The sequence below is a fragment of the Tarenaya hassleriana genome, unplaced genomic scaffold (assembly GCF_000463585.1).
Source record: "Tarenaya hassleriana unplaced genomic scaffold, ASM46358v1 Cleome7, whole genome shotgun sequence".
In the NCBI taxonomy this organism is placed as follows: domain Eukaryota; kingdom Viridiplantae; phylum Streptophyta; class Magnoliopsida; order Brassicales; family Cleomaceae; genus Tarenaya; species Tarenaya hassleriana.
The window spans coordinates 2,911,036-2,932,333 of NW_010969548.1; the positions used below are offsets into that span (position 1 = coordinate 2,911,036).

Here is a 21,298-nt window from a genome sequence, read left to right on the forward strand (position 1 = left end):
TTTTCTGTTTTTTTTTTCTCTCTTGTGTTGTAATGAAATGTAGCCATGTAAAAGCGACAACAAGGGTTGGCCACATTATAACGTGCATGGCTTCTTACGTTGTTGCCTTGTTACAAATACCACGCATAAAACCTAGTCATATATATATATATATATATATATATATATATATATATATATATATTCTTTTTGGTCCTCTTTTTGCATATGTTGTATTGGTGCCTCAAATTCTTATGGTTTCTAAATCTAGAGAAGTGACACTGCTTGTGAGGAATAAATTTATAAATTCAATAGTTAAACTCAATGGCATGATCCAAATGTGTGAAATATATAATCAATGGCACACAAGAATGCAGATCCGGTGAATGTTGGTCATTAAATTACTCTTCTCTATCATGCAGCAATTAGTAATTTGGTACCTTACACTTTTTGTCACATTTCATTTTCACAGAATTTGTATGCGGGAGGAAAAAAAAACGAAGCTTTTGGTGAAAGAAAAAACTTGGGGGGTCAAAGTTTCGTCCTTTGCGTGGAGAAGACCATTCCCGTGTAGTTGTCCCGAAGATTATGCAAATCGCAAGCAAAACGGTTGACTCGCCCGAGTCGACTCAAACCGGGTTTCGGCACCCCCGTGGCGTGAGAACGCAGCAAACTACCAAGCAGAGGGACGCCCACTTCTGGGTGAAGGAAGAAAACCCTAATTTCATTCATGGGCTGATAAATTTCAGGTTTTTCGTGGCGATTGTTGGATTTTGGGGAGCTGGGTATGGATTTATTCTTCTGGGTTTTCGATATTGTTTCGGTTTTATCCTTTCGATCAACGGGTTTTTGTTCACATCACACGACAGCACCCTCAGATCGGAAGTTTCCAACTTTAACGTTGTTGTATCATGATCTGTGCATGAAACGACGTCGTGGTTGATTGTGGTATCTAAGGGAAAGTTTCTGTCCCTAAATGTATCTACTTTCATGCGGTCGTAGTAAATTGTCGACTAATAATGATTTTGATTATTATTCATTTCATTTAAACCATAAGGGTATACACATATAACCTCTTTTTTTTTTTTTAAATAAGCAAAGATTTGGTATTATATAAAAAATATCTCTAAGTTGTTATTCTTATCTCAAATATAACTTTTTCCATCTGTAGATTTGTGATCCAAAATATAGTATAATAACATTTTGATTTTATTGATTATAACGTTATTTGATTAAAACATCAAACAATGAGATCAAACATATTATATGTCACATGCTAATGTTACATTGACAAGCCATATATTGAAATAAAAATAAATATTTTCGATAATATCCCCAAATATTTGTCTAAAAAATAAGCGAGAAGCGAACTGACGTGTAATGTTATTATTGGTTAGCACACGTAACTCCGAGGAGCCAGTTTTTTTAGCTCTGCCGTCTCGCAATCTCGAGGGAGGTGTCTCTTGGAGAAAAAAAAATTCTCGAGAAAGTGGAAGAAGATGATGTACAAATCGCCGTTAACGTTGATCACGCTTTTCTCTATATCTTTCGCGTTCTTCGATCTGGGCAGTGCCCTTTATGGGCCTTCGTCTCCTGTGGTTCAGCTCACTCCTTCGAACTTCAAGTCCAAGGTTCGACCTCCTCTCTCTCTCTCTCGTGTTCCGTTACATGTTTGGTTTCCCAGAAAAGTTGTGTTTTTTTCCTGGGAAAGTAGAAATTATATTTGTTCGTTGGGTCTGGCTTCGTCGATGGAGATTTTCCTGTGACACAGCACGATCTGGATATTCGCTTGTTCGTTCTGCTTACATAGGACCGGTTTGCCTTACTAATATCGCGGTCTAAGTTATCCTCTTGGTGGGTACTACAAATCTTTGAAATTTTGGAAGAACTGAAGGAGAAATCTCCATTTTGTGACTGTGTAGGATGTAATATCCATGTATATCCCCGATGGAATCTATTGTGGCTTGTTTGGGAGGAGATACATTGCATATATATTGTAGCAGAATGGATAATGGCTTTGGTAATAAGCACATATGTGATGGTAATGGTGACAGGTTGTTAATTCAAACGGAGTTGTTTTAGTTGAGTTCTTTGCACCATGGTGTGGTCACTGTCAAGCCCTAACACCGACATGGGAGAAGGTGGCTAATATCTTGAAAGGTGTTGCCACTGTTGCTGCCATTGACGCTGACGCTCACAAGTCTATTGCTCAGGTTTCTATTGTTTATTTTCAAGTCTTTTTTTCATACTAATCTTCGTTTACTTCTCGACTTCCATTTACTAAACTATAAGGAACATCAAATGGGGAATCTGTTATGTATCATTATCCCGTTATCTGAAACTTGTTCTTCTTTGCTCCAGGAGTACGGTATTAAGGGTTTCCCGACCATTAAGGTCTTTGTGCCCGGAAAGGCTCCAATTGATTACCAAGGAGCAAGGGATGCCAAACCCATTGCCGAGTTTGCTCTCCAGCAGGTTTTGTCACAATACACTTGTTAATTCCTTGTTCCAGATTTAACTATTTGTTGGGGACATTTTCATCCCATTACAAGATTTTTGGGCATTTAGTTTAGTGTCATTTTCGGTGAAGCTAAGGGCATTTACTTATGGTTTTTCCAACCTTAGTGGATAACTGAATTCTTTTGTAATGTATCATATCAAGGAAGCTAATATACACACTCTGAGCTTCATGATCTCTTTACGTGGCTATTAGTCTAGATTCTATGTTATTTTGGTCTTGAAATTAAACATTTCAAAATATGAAAAGGACTGCACTTCAGGATCTAAATATTTATCAGCATCTTTGGTTACATAGTCCTCTGAAGTCTCCATGGCACGATATTGCTTGTATAGTAATTCAGAAATATAAATGTTCCTTTTCTTGCCCTGTTTGGCTGTGAAACACCCATTTTTTAATTTGAGTCTGTATGCTTAGTTAACGTTTTTAATTTTAAAAAAAAATCGATAGTTCCGCTCTGGTTTATAGATGTTTATGATTTTTCACATTGCAGATAAAGGCTCTTTTGAAGGATCGTTTGCATGGGAAAGCAAATGGAGGAGGATCCAGTGAGAAGAAATCTGAGCCCAGTGCCTCTGTCGAATTGAACTCTAGCAACTTTGATGAGTTGGTTATTAAAAGCAAAGAACTTTGGATTGTGGAGTTCTTTGCACCTTGGTAAGTAGCTCTTTTATTAACTGATCTGTAAATTTGGAGACATTTATCATCATTAGTAGCTAAATTGAAATTGTATTATCCATGAGAAGGACCACATGGTTGTAAACCACAAAGTTAAATCACAATCCCTTCCTTTAACATCCCTTATGGAAGTTGAAACCATCAATCTTTTTTTTTTCCACTTCCAACAGGTGTGGACACTGCAAAAAGCTTGCTCCTGAGTGGAAAAAAGCTGCAAAGAACTTGAAGGGGAAGGTGAACCTGGGCCATGTAAATTGTGATGCCGATCAGGTAAAAAAAAATGCTCATGATGGCTGGCTATTACCATGAAAGGCCACCAATTTCAATACTTTTTACTGTTCTTCATGATCAATGTCAAGTCTGATAGCCCTTAAGCCATTTACATCTATCATAACATGAATTCTGTTCAGCTGCTACATTGTTGTATTAATACATCCATAATGATCTTCTTTCTTTTTTTTTGTCATTTTTCACATCTGATGAGTTTTGACAAGGTTGTTTATATATGGCAGTCTCTAATGAGCAGATTCAAAGTACAAGGATTCCCCACGATATTGGTTTTCGGTGCAGACAAAAGCAGCCATATTCTGTACGAGGGTGCTAGAACTGCATCTGCCATAGAATCCTTTGGTTTGGAAATGCTCGAAGCCAATGCTGGCCCTGCTGAAGCTACTGAACTCACTGGCCCGGTAATAATGATCATTTTCTCCTTCTCATTTTGTTTACCGAGCTTTTTTCCGACTCTAAAAACATTTGAGACACAAGTTGGTCACATTATCGTTGTGTAGGATGCAATGGAAGAGAAGTGTGGTTCAGCTGCTATATGCTTTGTTTCTTTCTTGCCTGATATTCTTGATTCCAAGGCTGAAGGAAGGAACAAGTACCTCGATATGTTGTTAACCGTTGCTGACAAGTTCAAGAGGAGCCCTTACAGGTAAAAGAGACAACTTGGATTGTAAAAGATCATAATCCCTGAGCAGAGAGTGAGAGTGAAAGTTATTACAAGGAGTCTGATGTAAAAAATTTGATGTGGGTCTTGTCCAGTTTTGTGTGGGTGGCTGCCGGAAAGCAGACAGATCTGGAGACAAAGGTTGGTGTTGGAGGGTACGGTTATCCGGCTATGGTGGCCTTGAACTCGAAGAAAGGAGCTTACGCTCCGCTTAAAAGTGCGTTTGAGGTCGAACCCATCATGTAAGTGATCCCTTTTTCGCCATTCCAAGCGAACAAAAACTGGTTAAAAGGGTCAAGACCATGAATGGATTTTGCTCATTCGGACATGATTTTGTGTTTGTTTCTTCTGTTCAGGGAATTCGTGAAGGAGGCTGGTCGCGGAGGAAAAGGGAACTTACCGATAGACGGAGCGCCGGAGATAGTGAAGACGGAACCTTGGGATGGTAAGGATGGAGAGATACTCGAAGAAGATGAATTCTCTCTTGAAGAACTCATGGGAGAGTTGTGACCGTTAAGTATAACATTTGTCTGAAAAAAAACAACATAGAAAAGGCAAAGTCCGTTGATCCTTTTAGCATCTTATGAACTATGACTATGAGTGAGTCGACCAGTTTTTTCTTTTTTCTTTTTTCTTTCTGGAGAGTTGCTTTGATGTTTTACATGTAACCTGTTGATGTTCGAACCTTCTCTGCAGCCAAAAAAGAAAGTATATCGTTTTTGTGTCCGAAATTCGATTCAGTTGGGGTTTGAGGTCTATTGCAGTTTCTTCTTCATAAGATTTTTTTTAGTCTCAAATTCGATCCAAAAAATCAAACTTTATTAGGAAAAAAAATAACAAAAATTTATGACATTCAAGAACACAGTTTCATTACACAAGAACCCTGCAATCTACTGATGCTTTAAGCAAGCATCGTGGGTCGTGTCTCACACGAAATGTCCAAAATAACCTTGTAATTTGATTAGGCCAAGTTGATTATAGTAGAGGGTGGTGATTGCCTTTCTAAATGTTTGGGGTGGAAATGTAAAATAAAAATATTAAAGGGTCTGAACTTTTGGTCAAATATAGGGAAACCGGAGGTCCAAAGGGCAAAAGGGGCGTTCTATTGTGGTGGCTTGGGGACGCGGAACAGAACAATCGAGAAAAGCCAGTCGCCGATCTTTCAAGCTCCGACCGGAATCCATGGCGTTGCAGGCTGGCGTTCAGACCTCCAAGGTCCTCATCCTTGTTGGCGCAGGTTCTTCTCTCTCTTTTTGGCTTGCTTACAGTAAATCCAGTTGCTTGGATTCGTATTGCCGTGACTGTAATCTGGGAAAATGTTTCTATAATTCGCGATGGTATAGGCATGAATCAGTCGTAGAAATTGAAAGTTTGATGAATCACTGCGCGAATTTATTCAGAAGTTGTGCTTTGCCGATGACTAATTGGTCTAGTGTAAGGTGTTTTTTTTTTCCTTTCAGAATCTCATTGTTTCGAGTATGCCTGATGGTAATTCGTCGTTGTGGTTACTTGTTTCTTATTTGGGGAACAGACGGTTTGATTGATATCCATTGGAAATTAGGCGAAAGTTATCGAATTGTGTTATGCACACGTGTTCTGCTTGCCACTTCTGGTAGATTTTGTAATATAAGCTTCTGCAGTATTTTGTATGCTGTTTTTTGTATTCAGTATCTAAGTTTTCACATGGACAAAGCTTGTCTCCGTTGTCTGATTAGCCGTTTCTCTTAATTTGGCACCAAAAGGGTAGAAATATAAGGTTTTAAAGGGGGGTTTCTGTCTGAATTTTGTAATATTGCCGTGCTGGCTCTGGTGTCTCGTAGACTTCCTGTTCCTATTTCATATCAGTACACCTTGGGGGCTTCATTACTTGTTCTGGAAATCACTTTCTGTTCTGATCTTACTTGAACTGATAATTTTCTATTTTCATGTTCAAGGTTTATCTGGTTCAATTATGCTGAGACATGGGAGATTGTCTGAGCTGATAGCGCAGCTTCAAGAGTTACTCCAGGGAACCGAAGGAGTTGATATTTCATCATATAAGTATGATAGTGCACAACTTGCTGCTCAGGTAGTTTGTTCGCCTTTTAACTTGTTTAATTCATTCTCTCATCAATCGAACTGACGTAATCAAAATATGAAGACTTGTGGAGTTTATTGGCATTACTAAACTGACACTGGATCCTCTTTCTTTGTGACTTGATTTTTTCCCCTTCATCAGATTCGGCAGATAGCAAAAGAGATCAAAGAACTAAGCCTATCCAATCCAATAACTATTTTTAATGGAAATTCAAACTCCAGCGGTATGTAAGTTGACTTAGTTTTGTAGAAATGTGAACATAGACCTCCTAACAATTTGTACAAACTTTCAGTATCCCTGCTCTTCTTGACTAGGAGTACGAAATTGTTGTTGTTCTTGATCATGCAGGGAGTTATGCTTCTTACCTAGTGCCAGCTGCTGCACTTGGAGCTATGGGATACTGTTACATGTGGTGGAAGGTTATTTTTGTGCCCATCACTTGAGAATCTATATATATATATTTTTCTTCTACATGTCTTTTGTTAGAGTTACATAAATTTAAGTTCCTCATGCATTCTACAGCACTGACTTGCAAGATTTACTCGCCTCCTATTTTCTACCTTGCAGGGTTGGTCATTTTCTGATGTGATGTTTGTAACGAAGAAAAATATGGCAAGTGCAGTCACTGCTGTCTCGAGACAGCTTGATGATCTTTCAGAAACCTTAGCTGTAAGATCCCTTTGTCATTGTGTTTCCTATGTATTTTAACTTTTCTCTCAAGTTGTGGTTTTGGAGTCGGTAACTTTGTTCATGCAGTCAACAAGGAGACATCTTTCTAAAAGGTTGGAGACGTTGGACTTTAAGGTGGAAGAGCAGCACGAGACATCTAATCTCATCTTATCCAATGTAAGTGATCCTTATATTTCGCTTCCTCGAACCGATGTCCTTCTTCAGGACTTCAGATTGAGATAATGTTGCATTCCTCCAAATTCTGTGGTATGCGGTGTATGCATATAGTACTAACATCCTTTGCAGACCTGGAATGCATCTTGAATTTCATATCAATATTCCGAGGCAATCATCTTCTAGTGATACGAGTCATTTTCTCACTTGTGTGGGAGTCACGTTGCTTGTAATTTAAGGATAGTAAAATTATGGACTCATTTTCATAATCTTTGCAGAAATTTTGATAGACCACGATACTTATAATGTACATTAGATGTGGGGCTTGAGCTTCTTAGTTTAAGTCTATAGATTATTTAACCCCATATGTCAATGGGTTGAGTACGTGGCTGTGCAGATTTCTTTTTTTTTTTAACTTATCCCGCATTTACTTAGTTTATGCGCACATCCAACGTTACCTTCTCTGAGAATATATTTAATATAGACTAATATGCCTATTTCGCATGATATCCTGCTTTGATGCAGGTTGGTGAAATGAAATCAAATCTTTCTCAGATTGGGTTTGATGTCCAGACAATTCATGAAATGATATCTGGCATAGTAAGTTACATCATTTCCCTCTTAACTACATGATTTGCTTCCATAATCCAAAGCTTACACATATTGTAGAACTAATATTCCTTTTTCTGCAATCGACTTTATGGGGTCAATTTTACAGGAAGGGAAGATTGAACTTCTTGAGAGCAAACAGGTATCTGTCTGCAGTCTTCCATTCCAATATCACTAAAACCCTCTGCCGAAATTGCTTCAGGAGATGTGTATTGGAAATTATTTGATCTAAAACGTTATCGGTATTCTCAGGATGTGACAATCTCAGGACTATGGCACCTATGCCAAGTTGCAGATGGTGTTAAGAGCGGGACAGGCACAAAAGCTTTTCAGGTGAGAGAGTGACTCCAACCAATCAATATATATATTTGTAAATGATCTTACCGATTCCTGTGGTCTGCCGAGTAAATGATCTTTTTTTTTCCCGGCTCCTTGTATAGGACTTTGGTTCACCGTTACCCATCGAATCAAAAGGGGCACCTGATAACTCTCTCGAGGTAACAGAACTCTTTTTTTTTCCGGTATTCTTTCCTTAGACTCGAAACCTGCATTTGTTGTTTAGTTACTAGGGGAACTTGACCAAGAACATTACTGTAATGCACATCCAGAAAGGTTTTTTTTCGAGAGCACAATAGAAGGGTTTAGGGTTGTGAATTTCTTGTCTCCCATTGAACATGAACGTTGAGGATTCTTCATCGTAATTCCAATGGATTAAACTTCATTCAAAGGATAAGAATCTGAAAATAGTTAAGGATAGTTGTAGATTCATATGGGATGCATTGTTTTGTAAGGTCATTGATACCGAGACTGCGATAACGTGCAGGGCCTCAGGTTTCTAACGGAAGAGGGCGAAACGAACGAGCCGTCAGAGGAAAAAGCCGTGAAACAGTCGGAAGAAAAGACACCGGCAACAACGGTAACGAGAAGAGTTCACCGATCGTTTACGAGCGGGATATCTTGGGTCCGGAATGTTACTTGACATTCTTCTTTATACAAAGCCTTTTGCTGTTTGTTATTATTATACGCCCCAACGCTCTTGGGGCCATTTTTTTTGTTCCATTTGTACCGCCGAGTAGAGTACCATTGAAATAAACGTAACTCGGCGAAAAATACCATTCACCAAAATCCATCATTTATTTCTTTCCCCCTTTTTCTCTGCTATTTTTTTTTTTTGGTAAACGATTTCTCTGCTATTTTATTTGAGTTTTGTTTAGTTGTGTAGAAAAAAAGGAAACTCATCAACTCTTTTACTTTCAAATAAATACGTTTAGCTATTAGAAATAAATAAATATATATAAATAATTCCGACCCAAAAAAATCTACAGAATTCTTAAAATCTATGTTTCCGTTGTTGAGGTTGTGCATTGTGCATGGAGATTTTATCCTGAAGTCGATTATATGATTTGAAAAGTAGGATTGGATAAGCCCAAATTGGCCCATTATGTATATAGTGGGCCCAAACAAAGCCCATATATTTTGTAAAATCGTCCCTCGGATTTTCTTCCCCCAGGTTCTTTCCACTCAAAATTTCTCCTCCCCGGGAGATCAGGCTTCGTCCTCAGTCCTGATTGTGTCGGAGAGGTACAGCTAGTTCCCGGAGCTATTGGGTTTTCCGTTTCGCTGTCGCTTTTTTTTTTGGGTGCTCCTGCTTGGCTTCAATTCGGAATTAGGGTTCATTAGGGTTCAGCCTAGATTTATTTCACTCGTTTCTGTGTTCCCTGGGCTGTGTTTATGACTGCTCAGCTCGGTTTCTCTCTACATGATTTTGTTATAGCGACTGTTCATACGGTATTTTGTCTCTGTATGCTCTGGGAGATTTAGAGATGGAAAATTTCAGAGCTACCCTCGTTCTTATATTTGTCTTTAGGTTGGTTTCGTGATTTTTCTCTCGTTTGGTTACAGAAAATCGGAGAATAGTTGCTGTGATAACGAAGAGAGTTTGGGGAAAAAATGAGCATTGTACCAAAGGAAACGATTGAAGTCATAGCACAAAGCATCGGGATTACCAACCTGTCGAAAGATGCGGCACTTATGCTTGCTCCAGATGTCGAATATCGTGTTCGTGAGATCATGCAGGTAACTTTTATATCTTGTTTTGCAAAGTTATTGGCGTGAATTTCAATCGTGAGTGATGCTGGCTTTTAAGTTACATAGGTAGAGGCTTAGAGCATTACAGCCAATGACAGTTGATCTTGCTTTAGCCTGGGGAAGATTGAAAATGTTAAGAACGATCAATTGCGTGATCTTTTTGGGTGCCTTTGCAGGAAGCTATCAAATGCATGCGCCACTCAAAGAGGACAACTTTATCAGCCGATGACGTTAATGGTGCTCTCAACTTAAGAAATGTGGAGGTAGTTCCCAGAAACCGATCCTTGTTATCATTTACTGTGTTGCACTCTTTGTGAAATATTTTCTAGCATGCTTAGGGAGTGATATCCTGCTTTTTTTGTTTGTTTTTTCTTTGGCCCATATAAGTTACAACATACGAAAAGAAATATGCTTTCTCAGTTTCTAGGGTTAGCCTTTCTTCTGAAATTTTGCTTTCATACTATGAAAAATAGAGCAGCAGAGTCATACAGCTGTAGAGCAGCTAACTAACTTGAGCGCATGGATATGAGAAATGACTTATCCTTGTTATCATATCATGCAGCCGATATATGGCTTTGCTTCAGGAGGACCATTACATTTCAGAAGAGCACTTGGGCATCGGGATCTGTTCTATGTTGATGATAGGGAAGTGGATTTCAAAGATGTAAGATATCTCGCATAAGTAAATACGTTTTTTGCTCCGGTTAAGCAGTGTATGTTAGTTTCGACATTTTCAGTGTTTGTTGTGATTCTAGGTGATCGAAGCTCCACTGCCAAAGGCTCCCCTCGATACAGAAATTCTCTGCCATTGGCTGGCTATTGAAGGAGTGCAACCAGCTGTACCAGAAAATGCTCCTTTAGAAGGTCCGAATTTCATATTGCGGTTATGTATCCTTGGTTACAGTTCTTAATTGATAAGCTTGATATACTTGAGGTTATGGCTGAAAAATTAGCATGCATGATGAAGTTTCAGGATGAATTAACTTGGCTAAGACGGCTGTATCTCATAATATGGTTGATCAGAGAATTTTTACTTTAATCGAACCTTTTAGTACTAGTAGACATGGCATAGAGATAAAACAGTTTCAGCAAGCCATTTGATTTGTGTTTTATTTTTGTTTAGACTTGAATGTAAACATTTGTTTTCTGCTGTCTATAGTTATTAGAGCACCCGCAAATAACAAAATCCAGCAACAAAAAGAGGGACCCCCTATTGACCTCAGGCTACCAGTTAAGCATGTACTGTCTAGGGAACTTCAGGTACACAGCTCAACCCAAGCTACTTGTGATGGCAAGAGGAGAGTATTGCAAGTGTAAGATTGATTCTTTGTTCTCTCTCAACAGCTATATTTCCAGAAGATTGTAGAACTTACAATGAGCAAGTCAAATCGTGTTCTGTTTAAAGAAGCATTGGCGAGCTTGGCCTCAGACTCGGGACTTCATCCTCTGGTTCCGTATTTTACAAATTTCATCGCTGATGAGGTAATGTTATCCTCCGGAGAGGAACTCTTGGAAAATAAAGATCTGTATTTATGGATTTGCTGCTCATCATGTGTTTTTTTCTCCAATGATGCAGGTGTCGCGTGGCTTAAATGATTACCTCCTCCTATTTAACCTAATGCACATAGTTAGAAGTCTTCTACAAAATCCTCACATTCATATAGAGCCTTATGTAAGTAACTCCCTGGATTATCATATTTGATCTGAAAGCGTCATCATAGAATTCCGTAGCTCCATATCTAGTGTTTCAGATATAGGTTTATTTTACTGAAAATCCTGGTGTTCTCGAGGTGGTGTGTATTACTTAAGGTGCCCATTGGAATAGTGCATAATAGGGTTATAAGTTGGTCTCCTTTAGTGTTTGACTCGCCTTGACAATTTTCATTGGTTTATGGTTTGCTGCATATCAGTGATTCAAGGAAAATCCAGGATTTGTAAAAAAAAAAAAACTGAATAACCGGGGATTAACGCGTCAAAACATGAAAATTTGGGTTCAGCCTCAGTACTCCTTATCCTAGAGTGGCAAATGTATTAGCTTTTGTTATAGATTTTAGATAATTTCACCACCAAGGTGGTTGCTATTCGTATGCTTTTAGTTAGTCAACCTTTGGAATAATGATCTAATATGTGTTGGTTGCTTGTGCATTGCTTCCATAACTATGAAACTAAGTTAGGTTTTCCCCTTTGGCTGGCAGCTACACCAATTGATGCCATCTGTTGTGACCTGCCTTGTCTCAAGAAAGCTTGGCAATAGATTTGCCGACAACCACTGGGAACTTAGAGACTTTTCCGCAAACCTGGTTGCACTGATATGCAAAAGGTTAACTTTCTCTTTCATTCTTTCCATCCACATAACATGAATTATGTGGAAATAGCAGTCAATCTATTGCAATGAAATTGGTGCTTCTATGGTTGGGGAAAGGAGGAAGGGGTGTCATCTACTTATGGGACAAGAGATTATATTCTAACTCCTTATAAGGAACTAGTGAATAAAGAAAATGTATGCAACCACGCTATGTGGTGATACGATATGATTTGTGTGTACATATAGTTTATTCAATGATTCAAGATTTAAATAACCTTACCTGGCTCTTCTTGATGGACATCTGGTTCTTTTGGGTCAAGCAGAAGAATGACTAAGGCTAGGTCTTAACTGATAGACAAAATAGACACTAACCTTTAGTTTCAGTTTCTGTCTTTTCAAAGAATCCTGTTTTTGTACTTGCTTAGATGTGTATCACTTATCTGCCTTTGTAAAGTTTTTCTTCTGAAATCTCTGGATGGAAAACAATTTCCAGGTATGGACATGTTTACAGCACTCTCCAGTCACGCCTCACGAAAACTTTAGTCAACGCACTATTAGACCCGAAGAAAGCATTGACTCAACACTATGGGGCCGTTCAAGGATTAGCAGCGCTCGGACACAATGTGGTAATTACTTATTAAGTTTCCCCTGAGAGTTATGAACGTTAAATTCTGAATGGATTGTCTCGATTCCATTGTCTTCCTTCAACCTCCTATTTTTGCTGCCATCTATTTGCAATCCTCCTTGGGGTCTCATTGGTCTTCTTTTTTTTTTCTCTTCCTCTTTCGAAAATTATTATCCAGTATAATATAAGGTATGGGTTGTTCTAGTCCTGGACTATATAGCAGCTGGTTATTAGCTGAGTATCGGTTGTTTAACGGTGTAGGTCCGGCTTCTTATCCTGCCAAACCTCGAGCCGTACCTTAAACTTCTGGAACCAGAACTGGTAGCCGAGAAGCAGAAGAACCAGATGAAGAGGCACGAAGCTTGGCGTGTATATGGAGCCTTGCTGGTTTGTCCTAATAATCAAATGCAGCCAAGCCCGTTCTTAGAATCTCTCTCTCAAGACAACTTATTGTAGCGTTCTTCCTTTTTCAGCGGGCAGCAGGGTTGTGTATTCACGACCGGCTTAAGATCTTCCCACCTTTGTCTTCACCTCCAAATGCCGGTTTCCTCCAGAAGGGAAGGGGAAAGATTATAGGTACCGACCCACGTAAGTATCATCACCTCCACCCTGGCAGATGATTTGTAAGCGACAATCCTTGTCTCTGGTTGTTTGTTTGTCCTGATGATGAACTTATGTCCTAGAATAAAACCGGAAACATAAACTGAGTAACTGACACTCGGATTCGGGTTTCCAGATGCATCTCAATGATCTTATGCACTGATTTCGGAATTTCTCAGTACTTCTCGGTGTGAATTTTTCAGATAAACTCGAGGCAGAAAACCAGCCTCCCTGGAAGAGATCAGCAGTTAACGACGGTCCTGATGGTACATCATCAGATAAAACGGAGATATCTCCGATGCAAGTGGAGAAGTCGCCGACGGAAGTACAGGATCAGCCACGAGACTCGGGTAACGAATCCGAGAGCGGAAATGAGAACGGCAGAGAAAGACGAGGTCAGGGAGTAACAAGGAAAGCAATAATTGATCAGATATGGAAAGATGATCTGAGTTCGGGACGTCTATTGGTAACATTGTTCGACCTCTTTGGTGAAAGGATTCTTCCCTTCGTTCCTTCCACGGAGAAAATGTCTGTATTCCTATAACTAAACCACTTCAATGCTACGATTTTCTTCTTAATCGATCCTCCGGTTTTCCGTTAACCGGAATTGGTAAACCAAAATTCTTTCCCCCATCCCCAATCCGGTTTTGCTGGCTGGTTCTACCCAGGTTATCATTTGTATTATATGCTGTTATTAGGTGGTCAATTTGATTAATAATTCGAATTGACATCGAACGGAATAGCGAATAACTGTAATCCAATCGAATTTAATCTAAAATCAAATGGTTAGTATTTAAAAAATATTTACAAAATGAATTTTTTTTTGAAAAAATTAAGTATTTGATGAAATGAAAATATAATTTAATGGAGTCAAACTTAAATCTAAAAATCGAATAATTATATTTTTGAAATCAAAATACCTAAAATCGAATACAAATGGATTTAATTTATTAGTATATCTCTTCAAGAAACATATGGTTTAACAAAATAGATTTCGACAATTTAAAAAAAAACGTATAGTTTAACATTGATACACAAATCATAACTCTGAAATCAACGGTCCAAAAAAAGCCGAAAATAATAATGAAAAACACAAAAGATTAATTTTGGTAATACATCGTTGTCTGTATTTTTTTTTTGTCATGCAGGTGGGAGCAGAAGCTTGGAGCATTCCCTCTCGACGGCCTTCATCAAGAAACTGCCCTCCTCGAGGGCCATCTGAACAGGCAAGAAGCCCATCCCCTCGGCCATGGCCAGCATCATCCTCCTCGTCTCCTCCCGAAACTCGTCCAGATCCACCTTCCCGTTCGCATCCCTGTCGAACTGCTCGAATATCACTCCGTAAACCCTCGAAATCTCCTCCGGCTCGGTCTTCACGTCCACCCCGTAGTGCTTCTCCATCACCCTCAGGCTCCCGAACTCCTTCACCATCTCGGCGTACGACAGCAGCCCGTCCTGGTCCGAGTCCAGCCACTTGAACCGGTCAGTGACCGACACGTTGAACGCTTCTTCGTCTTGCACGAAGTCGAAGATGGTCGAACCGTCCAGTATTTCTACGCTCATGTTTTTCTCTTCTCTTGCGGTCTTTGTTGTTGTTGTTGTTATTGTGATGATTTCGGTTAAGAGCGGAGGGTTCGTATTTATAGTAAGTGAAGGAGACAATGTGTGTTATTGTTAAAAGAAATGGAAGCTGCTTTGTTTCAACGCGTCTCACGTTAGTCCCATGTTTTTGTCTCCCTTTTGATTCGGTGGTTATTCCCCTAATCGGACATTTATTATTATTATTATTATTATTATTATTTTAAGATTAAAATTGTCATATATGTCTTATTACCACGAATGATTCTTGCATGAAACGCATTGGAATAACACACTTTCTTTTTTTAAATCGTTTTTTCATCTATTCACATTTGTTATGCGTTTAGGGTTCGGAATATATTTAATTTAACTATTTTTGTTAGTTTATTAACGTAAAAAACTATATCAATTAAATATTCGACCGTTTTTTATTCGATTAATATTATAACAACGGTTTTTTATATTTTGATTTCATTTGATTCGTGTCTTACATTCGAACCCAAATATACTTCGGCGTAAAACCAATGAACTTTAATCAATTGGGAGACGGAAAAAAGAGGAAGTCAATAACAATGGGTCTCATGAAAAAGTCAAAGGTCCTTTGACCTCTACAGAAACTGAGAGGCACTTGTTTGAATCGGTGTGTACTCCAATGGGCCTCCCCGTTGTTTTTCCTTCTACCCTTTTTTTCTCTTTTCGTTTTTTTTGGGCAGAGAGAGAATGGGAAAAAAAAAATAATCTAAATCTATAATATGTATAATATTATTAGTGAAGACTAACGATGACTTAAATGTCATCCACAACATTAATCTCTCACTCTTTAAAATGTTTTGATTCCATAAAAGAGCTGAGTTTTAGGGCTGAGCCTTTCAAAAATCAGTTCGAGTTCGGGATGAGAATACATCGGTTCGGTTTTACAAAAATAGATATCAATCGGTTTTTATATTATGTTCGGTTCGATTTGATTTCGGTTCTGGTTCAATTCGAGTCTAGTTTTTATTTTAAAAAAATATATTTTCTTTATAAATTTTCGGTTTTTGAGATTTTTTAAATTCGGTTCGGTTCGGTTTTTAAAAAATTCGATTTTCTAAAAATAATATCATTAAGAAATTTAGAAAGGTTCGAATCGAAAAAAATACCATATTTTTTTATTCGACGAAGAAGCGAACCGTACCGAACCGAAAATTTTGGTATTTTTCTGGAACCATACCATTTTAAATTTTCGAACGATATAATTTTTATAGAACCGGATTTTCTGAAATCAAACCGAAGCGAACCAAACTTTATAAAATTTCTAAAAAATCGAATTTTTTTAAAAAAAATCTAATTTTTTTTAATAAAAAGTGAAACCGAACCGTACCAAAACTTAAACCGAATCGAACCGAATAATATACAGTACTAATTTAATAGAAATTTTAAAATACCAAATAAACCGTTTCCGAATTGAACCGTTAAAATTTTGATCTGAATTCTGAAACGGCCGTCCTAGATAATCACTTCAACATTGGTGAACAATAGAGCTGAGTTTCCACATTATAATCACAAAATCACATATAAGACCCAATAGTTTTTTTTTGGGGTGAATCAGCCCCTATAGTTTTGAATTGACCACACATCAACCCATCGCCACCAATTGTCATGATGTCATCCGTTATTCTTTTGTGTTTTCAGTAAGTCTAATGATCGGTTTTCAATTAGGTTCTTTAGAAATGCATATGTATTTAAGTAGGTGTATAATAATAATAATAACAACAATAACAATGGTTACAGAAAATTTATGTATATACGAATTTTTGAATAATAATATGAAATTGGGGGTGTCACGTTCACGTCGTTCGTTTGTTGTGTAAAGCTTGTTCCTTTATAAACAAAGAGCTCTTATCTCACTTTCCTCTGCATTTTCCCGGATTTGCCGCTTTCTTCTTCCCCCATCTCTCCCTCTCTCTACGCGAATTCCTTTGACTCCTTCCTACGCGAAAGCGAACGCGGATCTTCATGCAGCTACTGAAATTTCGATTCTTTGGGAAGATTTTTCGGTGATCGGGTTTGTTCTTATCGATTTGATCACAATCTGAGTTCTTGCTAAAAGTGCATCTTTTCCCATCTTGGATCAATCGATCTTCTGATTTTGTATTTTCCTGAAACCCCAGCTTCGGATTCTCTTCTGGGTTTTTTGTTTTCCCAACCTAATGATTTTGATTCATCGCTGTGCTCTAAACTTCTGGATTTGTCAATTTTGTTGGATTCTCATCGTGTTTGTCTTCTGGAAAAATCTGTGTAGAATCTGAATGAGGCAGTGTTAAGTGTGGATTTGAGCTGGGTTTATGTAGATTTACGCGTGTTTTACTTGGTGACAGAATTTAGATTTCGGGTTCGTTGCTCATCCTAGTCTCTGGGTTCTTTTAATGATCAAGTATCTCTCTTCCCTTTTTGTTTGTGGGAGAAAATTTCTGCGAAAACGTTGTCTTTTTGAGCTAGGTTCAGGTAGATCATTCGTGAGTTGTTCGGATTTAGATCATGCTCCGCCTTATTGCTTGCATCGGATTATGTTTTTCCCCTTTGTTAATGTGTTGATTTGGTTGCCCCTCGTGAAGTTGAAGTTTAGGAAACACGTCAATTTTTAAGATTTCTTGATCTGTGTTCCTCGTTGTTGATGGATGTTGCTACATTCAAGAGGCCGGAGAAAGTTCCCCTTGCCTTAGATGTCCGAGCTACATGTTCTTCTTAGTTACAGTAGATTGGCTTTTTAGGTGCTGTGCCAACATGTGGTCACTTGTTTCTGGATGCAACTAAGAGCATATGGCAAAAGCATAGTGAGATGCTATCTATCTGGTCCGTAGGATTGTTCATTGCCACATTGTTAGCATTTGTGTTTGTTATTTGGGTGCAGATAGAATCGGGTATTCCCATATGAATCACCTTCAAGTGTGAGGTCGGGTTTCAAGAATTAAGAGAATAATCTGCTTGGTTGCTTTAGCTGAAAGAGAACTTTTCAGCAGTGTGTGGTTTATTGCATACTAGACAATGAGCTTTTGTTTGGTTTGTGTTTTTGAATGCTACATATGGGATAAATCTAACACTTGACATCTGTGATGGGACCTGATAGCATGATATACCGAAGTGCATGTTTTCATAACATTTGTTTATGTTTGTGCAGTATTCTTCTCGCTTATAATTTTATTCAAACATGTGGAAGTTCAAACCGTTTGCTCAGAAGGAGCCCGCAGGGCTAGAAGGTCGATATCTTGATGTTGGAAATCTTAAAATTCAAGTCCGGAATATCATCGCAGAGGGAGGATTCTCCAGTGTCTACTTAGCTCAGGATGCAACAAACCTGTCAAAGCAGTATGCTTTGAAGCACATTATATGTAATGACGAAGAGTCACTAGAACTCGTGATGAAGGAGATATCGGTAATGAAATCTCTCAAGGGACATCCAAACATTGTCACCCTCTATGCACATGGTGTCTTGGACATGGGGAGAAAAAAAGAAGCCCTTCTAGTGATGGAATTTTGCGGTAAATCTCTCGTCAGTGTACTGGAGAGCAGGGGTGCTGGTTACTACGAGGAGAAACAGGTTCTTTCAATTTTCAGAGATGTGTGCAATGCCGTATTTTCTATGCATTGTCAATCTCCACCTATTGCTCACAGGTGATTAATTTCATCTTTCCTTGACCATCCTAAATTCTGGAAAAATCTTCCCTTATTTGTGTAATGAAATGTTCATTGCTTTAGTTTTTGTTCATGATAGCCGTTCATGCTATAAGCCAGTTGACCAAGAAAGAAAGGCTGGAGAAAATTTAACAATGAAAATAAATAAGTCGGGTTTTACTGCATACCCTATGCATCATACTAAAACTATCCTGACTTATAATGGTCAGTGCTCATCACAAGCATTTCCTTAGCCACATTAGTTAGTGGATTTCTCGATTCTCTTCAGCAAGCAACTCATAGAAGTCATTAACTGTGTTGTCTTTTTCCAGGGATTTGAAGGCTGAGAACCTTCTACTAAGTTCAGATGGACAGTGGAAGTTGTGTGACTTTGGGAGCATTTCAACTAATCACAAGATATTTGAAAGGGCCGAAGAAATGGGCATCGAAGAAGACAACATTAGGAAATACACAACACCAGCATATAGAGCCCCCGAGGTTGGTGGATATATATATCCTCTTAGACCCTTTTAAAGTTTTAGAATCATTGGTGGTAATTGGTAAAGGTGTTTGATACATTTCTAACTTCCTTTATTGCAATAGATGTGGGATTTATTCAGAAGAGAGCGTGTAAGTGAGAAGGTCGACATATGGGTACGTCATATGGAATGCCTCATTTTCCTTGCAGATAATAAAGTTTGTTTAGATTAGACCATTACTGAATGTTCTTTATTAATTCCAGGCTCTTGGCTGTCTTCTGTTTCGAATATGCTATTTCAAGAATGCATTTGATGGAGAATCAAAGCTACAGATACTGAATGGGAACTATCGAATACCAGACATGCCTAAGTACAGTTCATCTGTTACAGATCTCATCAAGGACATGCTTCAAGCTTCACCAGATGACCGACCAGATGTTACACAGGCAAGTGCTTTGCTTCATTCCGATGTCCTCCCGATGAATTGGACATTAATTACCTATAGTTCTATCATCAGAAACGATGCAATCAATGTCTCTAACATCCTTTCTTACTGGAATTTTCTCCCATCTGCAGGTTTGGTTTCGTGTCAATGAGCAGTTGCCTGCTAATTTGCAGAAGTCATTACCTGATGGACCGCCTGAGATGCAATCTACTGGAGTTCATGACGGTATTCTATCTCGATTTGTATATTCTAGAAGCATTTCAGTGCTAGATCTTCAGAGTTTGCTGTTTAGAAAAAATTAAATCTTTCTCTTTTAATCCTTGTGAATTTGGCAGGGTCATCCAACTCTGCGAATAAATCTTCTCCTGTTCCTCGTAGAAGTCCACCTCCACCGCCTTCTGGAGAGTCGGCTGGTGGGGGACAGCTCGGTGCCTTCTGGTCCACTCAACACGCAAAGAACTCACTTTTCGCGGATGGTGAACCAAACAGCTACAGCAACACATCGAAATCTGAAAGAGTTTCACACAAAAACCCTAGCCCTGTGAGTGGAGAGGCTCGTGCTGCACAAAGGAATGTTCACCCTAACAATACAAGTCCTGCCACCGACAGGACGAAGGTGTCAAAGGATGATGCTTTTAATACTTTTGTTGCGGAATTTGATTCCAAGAAGCTTGACAGTGGAACTGGTAATAATAAATCTGCAAAGGAAGATGCATTGGGGGCTGAGATAGAGAGGCTGAAACAACAGTTGGAACAAGCCAACTCAGAGAAGGCAGAGATTACCGCTAAGTTTGAAAAGCTTTCTGCCATTTGCAGATCCCAAAGGCAAGAGTTACAGGAGCTCAAGCAAACTCTTGCTTCTAAAACTGCGTCGTCATCTAGCAGAGAAAGTCCACAGACTCGAACCTCTTCAGGAGCTCGTGCAACTTCTCCGGTACTATTTCCTTTTATATAACGCCATTGAAGTACAACTGGATGGATGAATACACTAGGAATTACGTATCTGGTAGGGTAGGAAACACTCAAGTCCATATTAATTTCTCATGTGATCAGCATGACATCTGCAGGATTAAACAAGCAAAAAGAACGAGAAATATAGATCATTGTTGCCCTTTCGTTGGCCCTTTTATATCCTATTTTGTGATTATATTGTTCTCTCTTATGGAAGCAGAGAGAGAAGATCGAAGGAACAATGTGGGAACTCCAACAAGACAGATCAGATTGGGCAACTGGGAAATCAGATCTGAAGCCATGGCAAGCTTTCAGCGATGATCCCAAACCCAACTTGCAGACTGCATCAAAGGGTAACAACACTAGTACTAATCAGTCTTTTGGAACCAGAAACAGTCAGCCAAGCAAGCAAACAACCCTCACTGCTGTCCCAACAAGCCAAGGTTTCGATTCGTGGGGTTTTGAGACAGATTCCTTCAGGGCAACCCCGACTTCTGCCTCTGCAACACAAAGACCTCTCGGCTCAGGTAACACTTCCCAGCGATTTGGAAATTCACGGGTCAGAGATAATCAGCAGGCTGCTCAACCTGCTGGGTGGTCAGGCTTCTAACTCATGAGTGCATATATCTTCTTTCTCTGATTCCAGTAACTTTTACCATATGGTTCCCATTAAATGTCTCGTCTTTTGTATGATCCCCATGTTTCTGTGCTCCTGAATACACCCTACTGTTTTGTACACTGCAAAACTTACAGATATGGTTCTGCGGAATGCATACACATTCCTGAGTTATCAAAGATCACAGTTCAAGTTCATTGTCTGGGCATATCTCTTTGGCAAAAACTGAGTTGAGATCTGGTATTCGTTTCATTATCCGATTAACCAGTTTCATGATAGCCGAAACTTTCAGAAGTTTGAAACTTTG

At 38.8% G+C, this 21,298-nt stretch overlaps 5 protein-coding genes across 9 annotated transcripts; 4 read left to right on the forward strand and 1 right to left on the reverse strand.

Moving 5' to 3' along the window:
* Positions 1-1,417: 1,417 nt before the first annotated feature.
* LOC104801013 (protein disulfide-isomerase 2-3-like) lies at positions 1,418-4,864 on the forward strand. The gene is made up of 9 exons (XM_010524072.1): positions 1,418-1,610; positions 2,034-2,192; positions 2,341-2,454; positions 2,991-3,154; positions 3,346-3,445; positions 3,688-3,864; positions 3,964-4,109; positions 4,220-4,366; positions 4,481-4,864. Exons 1-9 carry the CDS (start codon positions 1,479-1,481, stop codon positions 4,632-4,634), a joined length of 1,293 nt encoding a protein of 430 aa, XP_010522374.1. The 5' UTR covers positions 1,418-1,478; the 3' UTR covers positions 4,635-4,864.
* Positions 4,865-5,213: 349 nt separating this feature from the next.
* Positions 5,214-8,798, forward strand: LOC104801014. Its single transcript, XM_010524073.2, has 11 exons — positions 5,214-5,361; positions 6,059-6,192; positions 6,343-6,424; positions 6,550-6,620; positions 6,769-6,870; positions 6,958-7,047; positions 7,570-7,644; positions 7,763-7,795; positions 7,906-7,986; positions 8,094-8,150; positions 8,477-8,798. Exons 1-11 carry the CDS (start codon positions 5,307-5,309, stop codon positions 8,630-8,632), a joined length of 936 nt encoding a protein of 311 aa, XP_010522375.1. The 5' UTR covers positions 5,214-5,306; the 3' UTR covers positions 8,633-8,798.
* Positions 8,799-9,158: 360 nt separating this feature from the next.
* On the forward strand, positions 9,159-13,892 carry LOC104801015 (transcription initiation factor TFIID subunit 6). The gene is made up of 13 exons (XM_010524074.1): positions 9,159-9,234; positions 9,556-9,729; positions 9,918-10,004; positions 10,304-10,405; positions 10,497-10,605; positions 10,901-11,001; positions 11,086-11,223; positions 11,318-11,413; positions 11,937-12,061; positions 12,540-12,672; positions 12,933-13,058; positions 13,145-13,259; positions 13,475-13,892. Exons 2-13 carry the CDS (start codon positions 9,604-9,606, stop codon positions 13,813-13,815), a joined length of 1,599 nt encoding a protein of 532 aa, XP_010522376.1. The 5' UTR covers positions 9,159-9,234; positions 9,556-9,603; the 3' UTR covers positions 13,816-13,892.
* Positions 13,893-14,264: 372 nt separating this feature from the next.
* LOC104801017 lies at positions 14,265-14,927 on the reverse strand. The gene has a single exon (XM_010524075.2). The coding sequence runs from the start codon at positions 14,832-14,834 to the stop codon at positions 14,412-14,414; it is 423 nt and encodes a 140-aa protein (XP_010522377.1). The 5' UTR covers positions 14,835-14,927; the 3' UTR covers positions 14,265-14,411.
* A 1,794-nt stretch (positions 14,928-16,721) lies between these two features.
* Positions 16,722-21,188, forward strand: LOC104801018 (probable serine/threonine-protein kinase DDB_G0276461). 5 transcript variants are annotated; one of them, XM_010524078.1, is made up of 8 exons: positions 16,722-17,220; positions 18,007-18,500; positions 18,833-18,998; positions 19,104-19,154; positions 19,243-19,425; positions 19,556-19,649; positions 19,760-20,358; positions 20,593-21,188. In XM_010524078.1, the coding sequence occupies exons 2-8, from the start codon at positions 18,037-18,039 to the stop codon at positions 20,983-20,985; spliced, it is 1,950 nt and encodes a 649-aa protein (XP_010522380.1). In that variant the 5' UTR covers positions 16,722-17,220; positions 18,007-18,036; the 3' UTR covers positions 20,986-21,188. The 5 variants fall into 5 exon arrangements, with proteins under 5 accessions (XP_010522380.1, XP_010522382.1, XP_010522379.1 ...); XM_010524080.1 differs by having other exon boundaries at positions 16,722-16,979; XM_010524077.1 differs by having other exon boundaries at positions 16,722-16,893.
* The last annotated feature ends 110 nt before the right edge of the window (positions 21,189-21,298 follow it).

Bases quoted from the DNA above. Each gene is read 5' to 3' on its own strand.
- LOC104801017 (XM_010524075.2), bottom strand. From the start codon at position 14,834: ATGAGCGTAGAAATACTGGACGGTTCGACCATCTTCGACTTCGTGCAA.
- LOC104801013 (XM_010524072.1), top strand. From the start codon at position 1,479: ATGATGTACAAATCGCCGTTAACGTTGATCACGCTTTTCTCTATATCT. The intron at 3,155-3,345 runs GTAAGTAGCTCT...CACTTCCAACAG, and splicing joins GTGGAGTTCTTTGCACCTTG to GTGTGGACACTGCAAAAAGC. The intron at 4,367-4,480 runs GTAAGTGATCCC...TCTTCTGTTCAG, and splicing joins TTTGAGGTCGAACCCATCAT to GGAATTCGTGAAGGAGGCTG.
- LOC104801018 (XM_010524076.1), top strand. From the start codon at position 18,037: ATGTGGAAGTTCAAACCGTTTGCTCAGAAGGAGCCCGCAGGGCTAGAA. The intron at 19,155-19,242 runs GTACGTCATATG...TATTAATTCCAG, and splicing joins GTGAGAAGGTCGACATATGG to GCTCTTGGCTGTCTTCTGTT. The intron at 20,359-20,592 runs GTACTATTTCCT...CTCTTATGGAAG, and splicing joins GAGCTCGTGCAACTTCTCCG to CAGAGAGAGAAGATCGAAGG.
- LOC104801014 (XM_010524073.2), top strand. From the start codon at position 5,307: ATGGCGTTGCAGGCTGGCGTTCAGACCTCCAAGGTCCTCATCCTTGTT. The intron at 6,193-6,342 runs GTAGTTTGTTCG...CCCCTTCATCAG, and splicing joins GTGCACAACTTGCTGCTCAG to ATTCGGCAGATAGCAAAAGA. The intron at 7,987-8,093 runs GTGAGAGAGTGA...CTCCTTGTATAG, and splicing joins CAGGCACAAAAGCTTTTCAG to GACTTTGGTTCACCGTTACC.
- LOC104801015 (XM_010524074.1), top strand. From the start codon at position 9,604: ATGAGCATTGTACCAAAGGAAACGATTGAAGTCATAGCACAAAGCATC. The intron at 11,002-11,085 runs GTACACAGCTCA...CTCTCTCAACAG, and splicing joins TACTGTCTAGGGAACTTCAG to CTATATTTCCAGAAGATTGT. The intron at 13,260-13,474 runs GTAAGTATCATC...TGAATTTTTCAG, and splicing joins GATTATAGGTACCGACCCAC to ATAAACTCGAGGCAGAAAAC.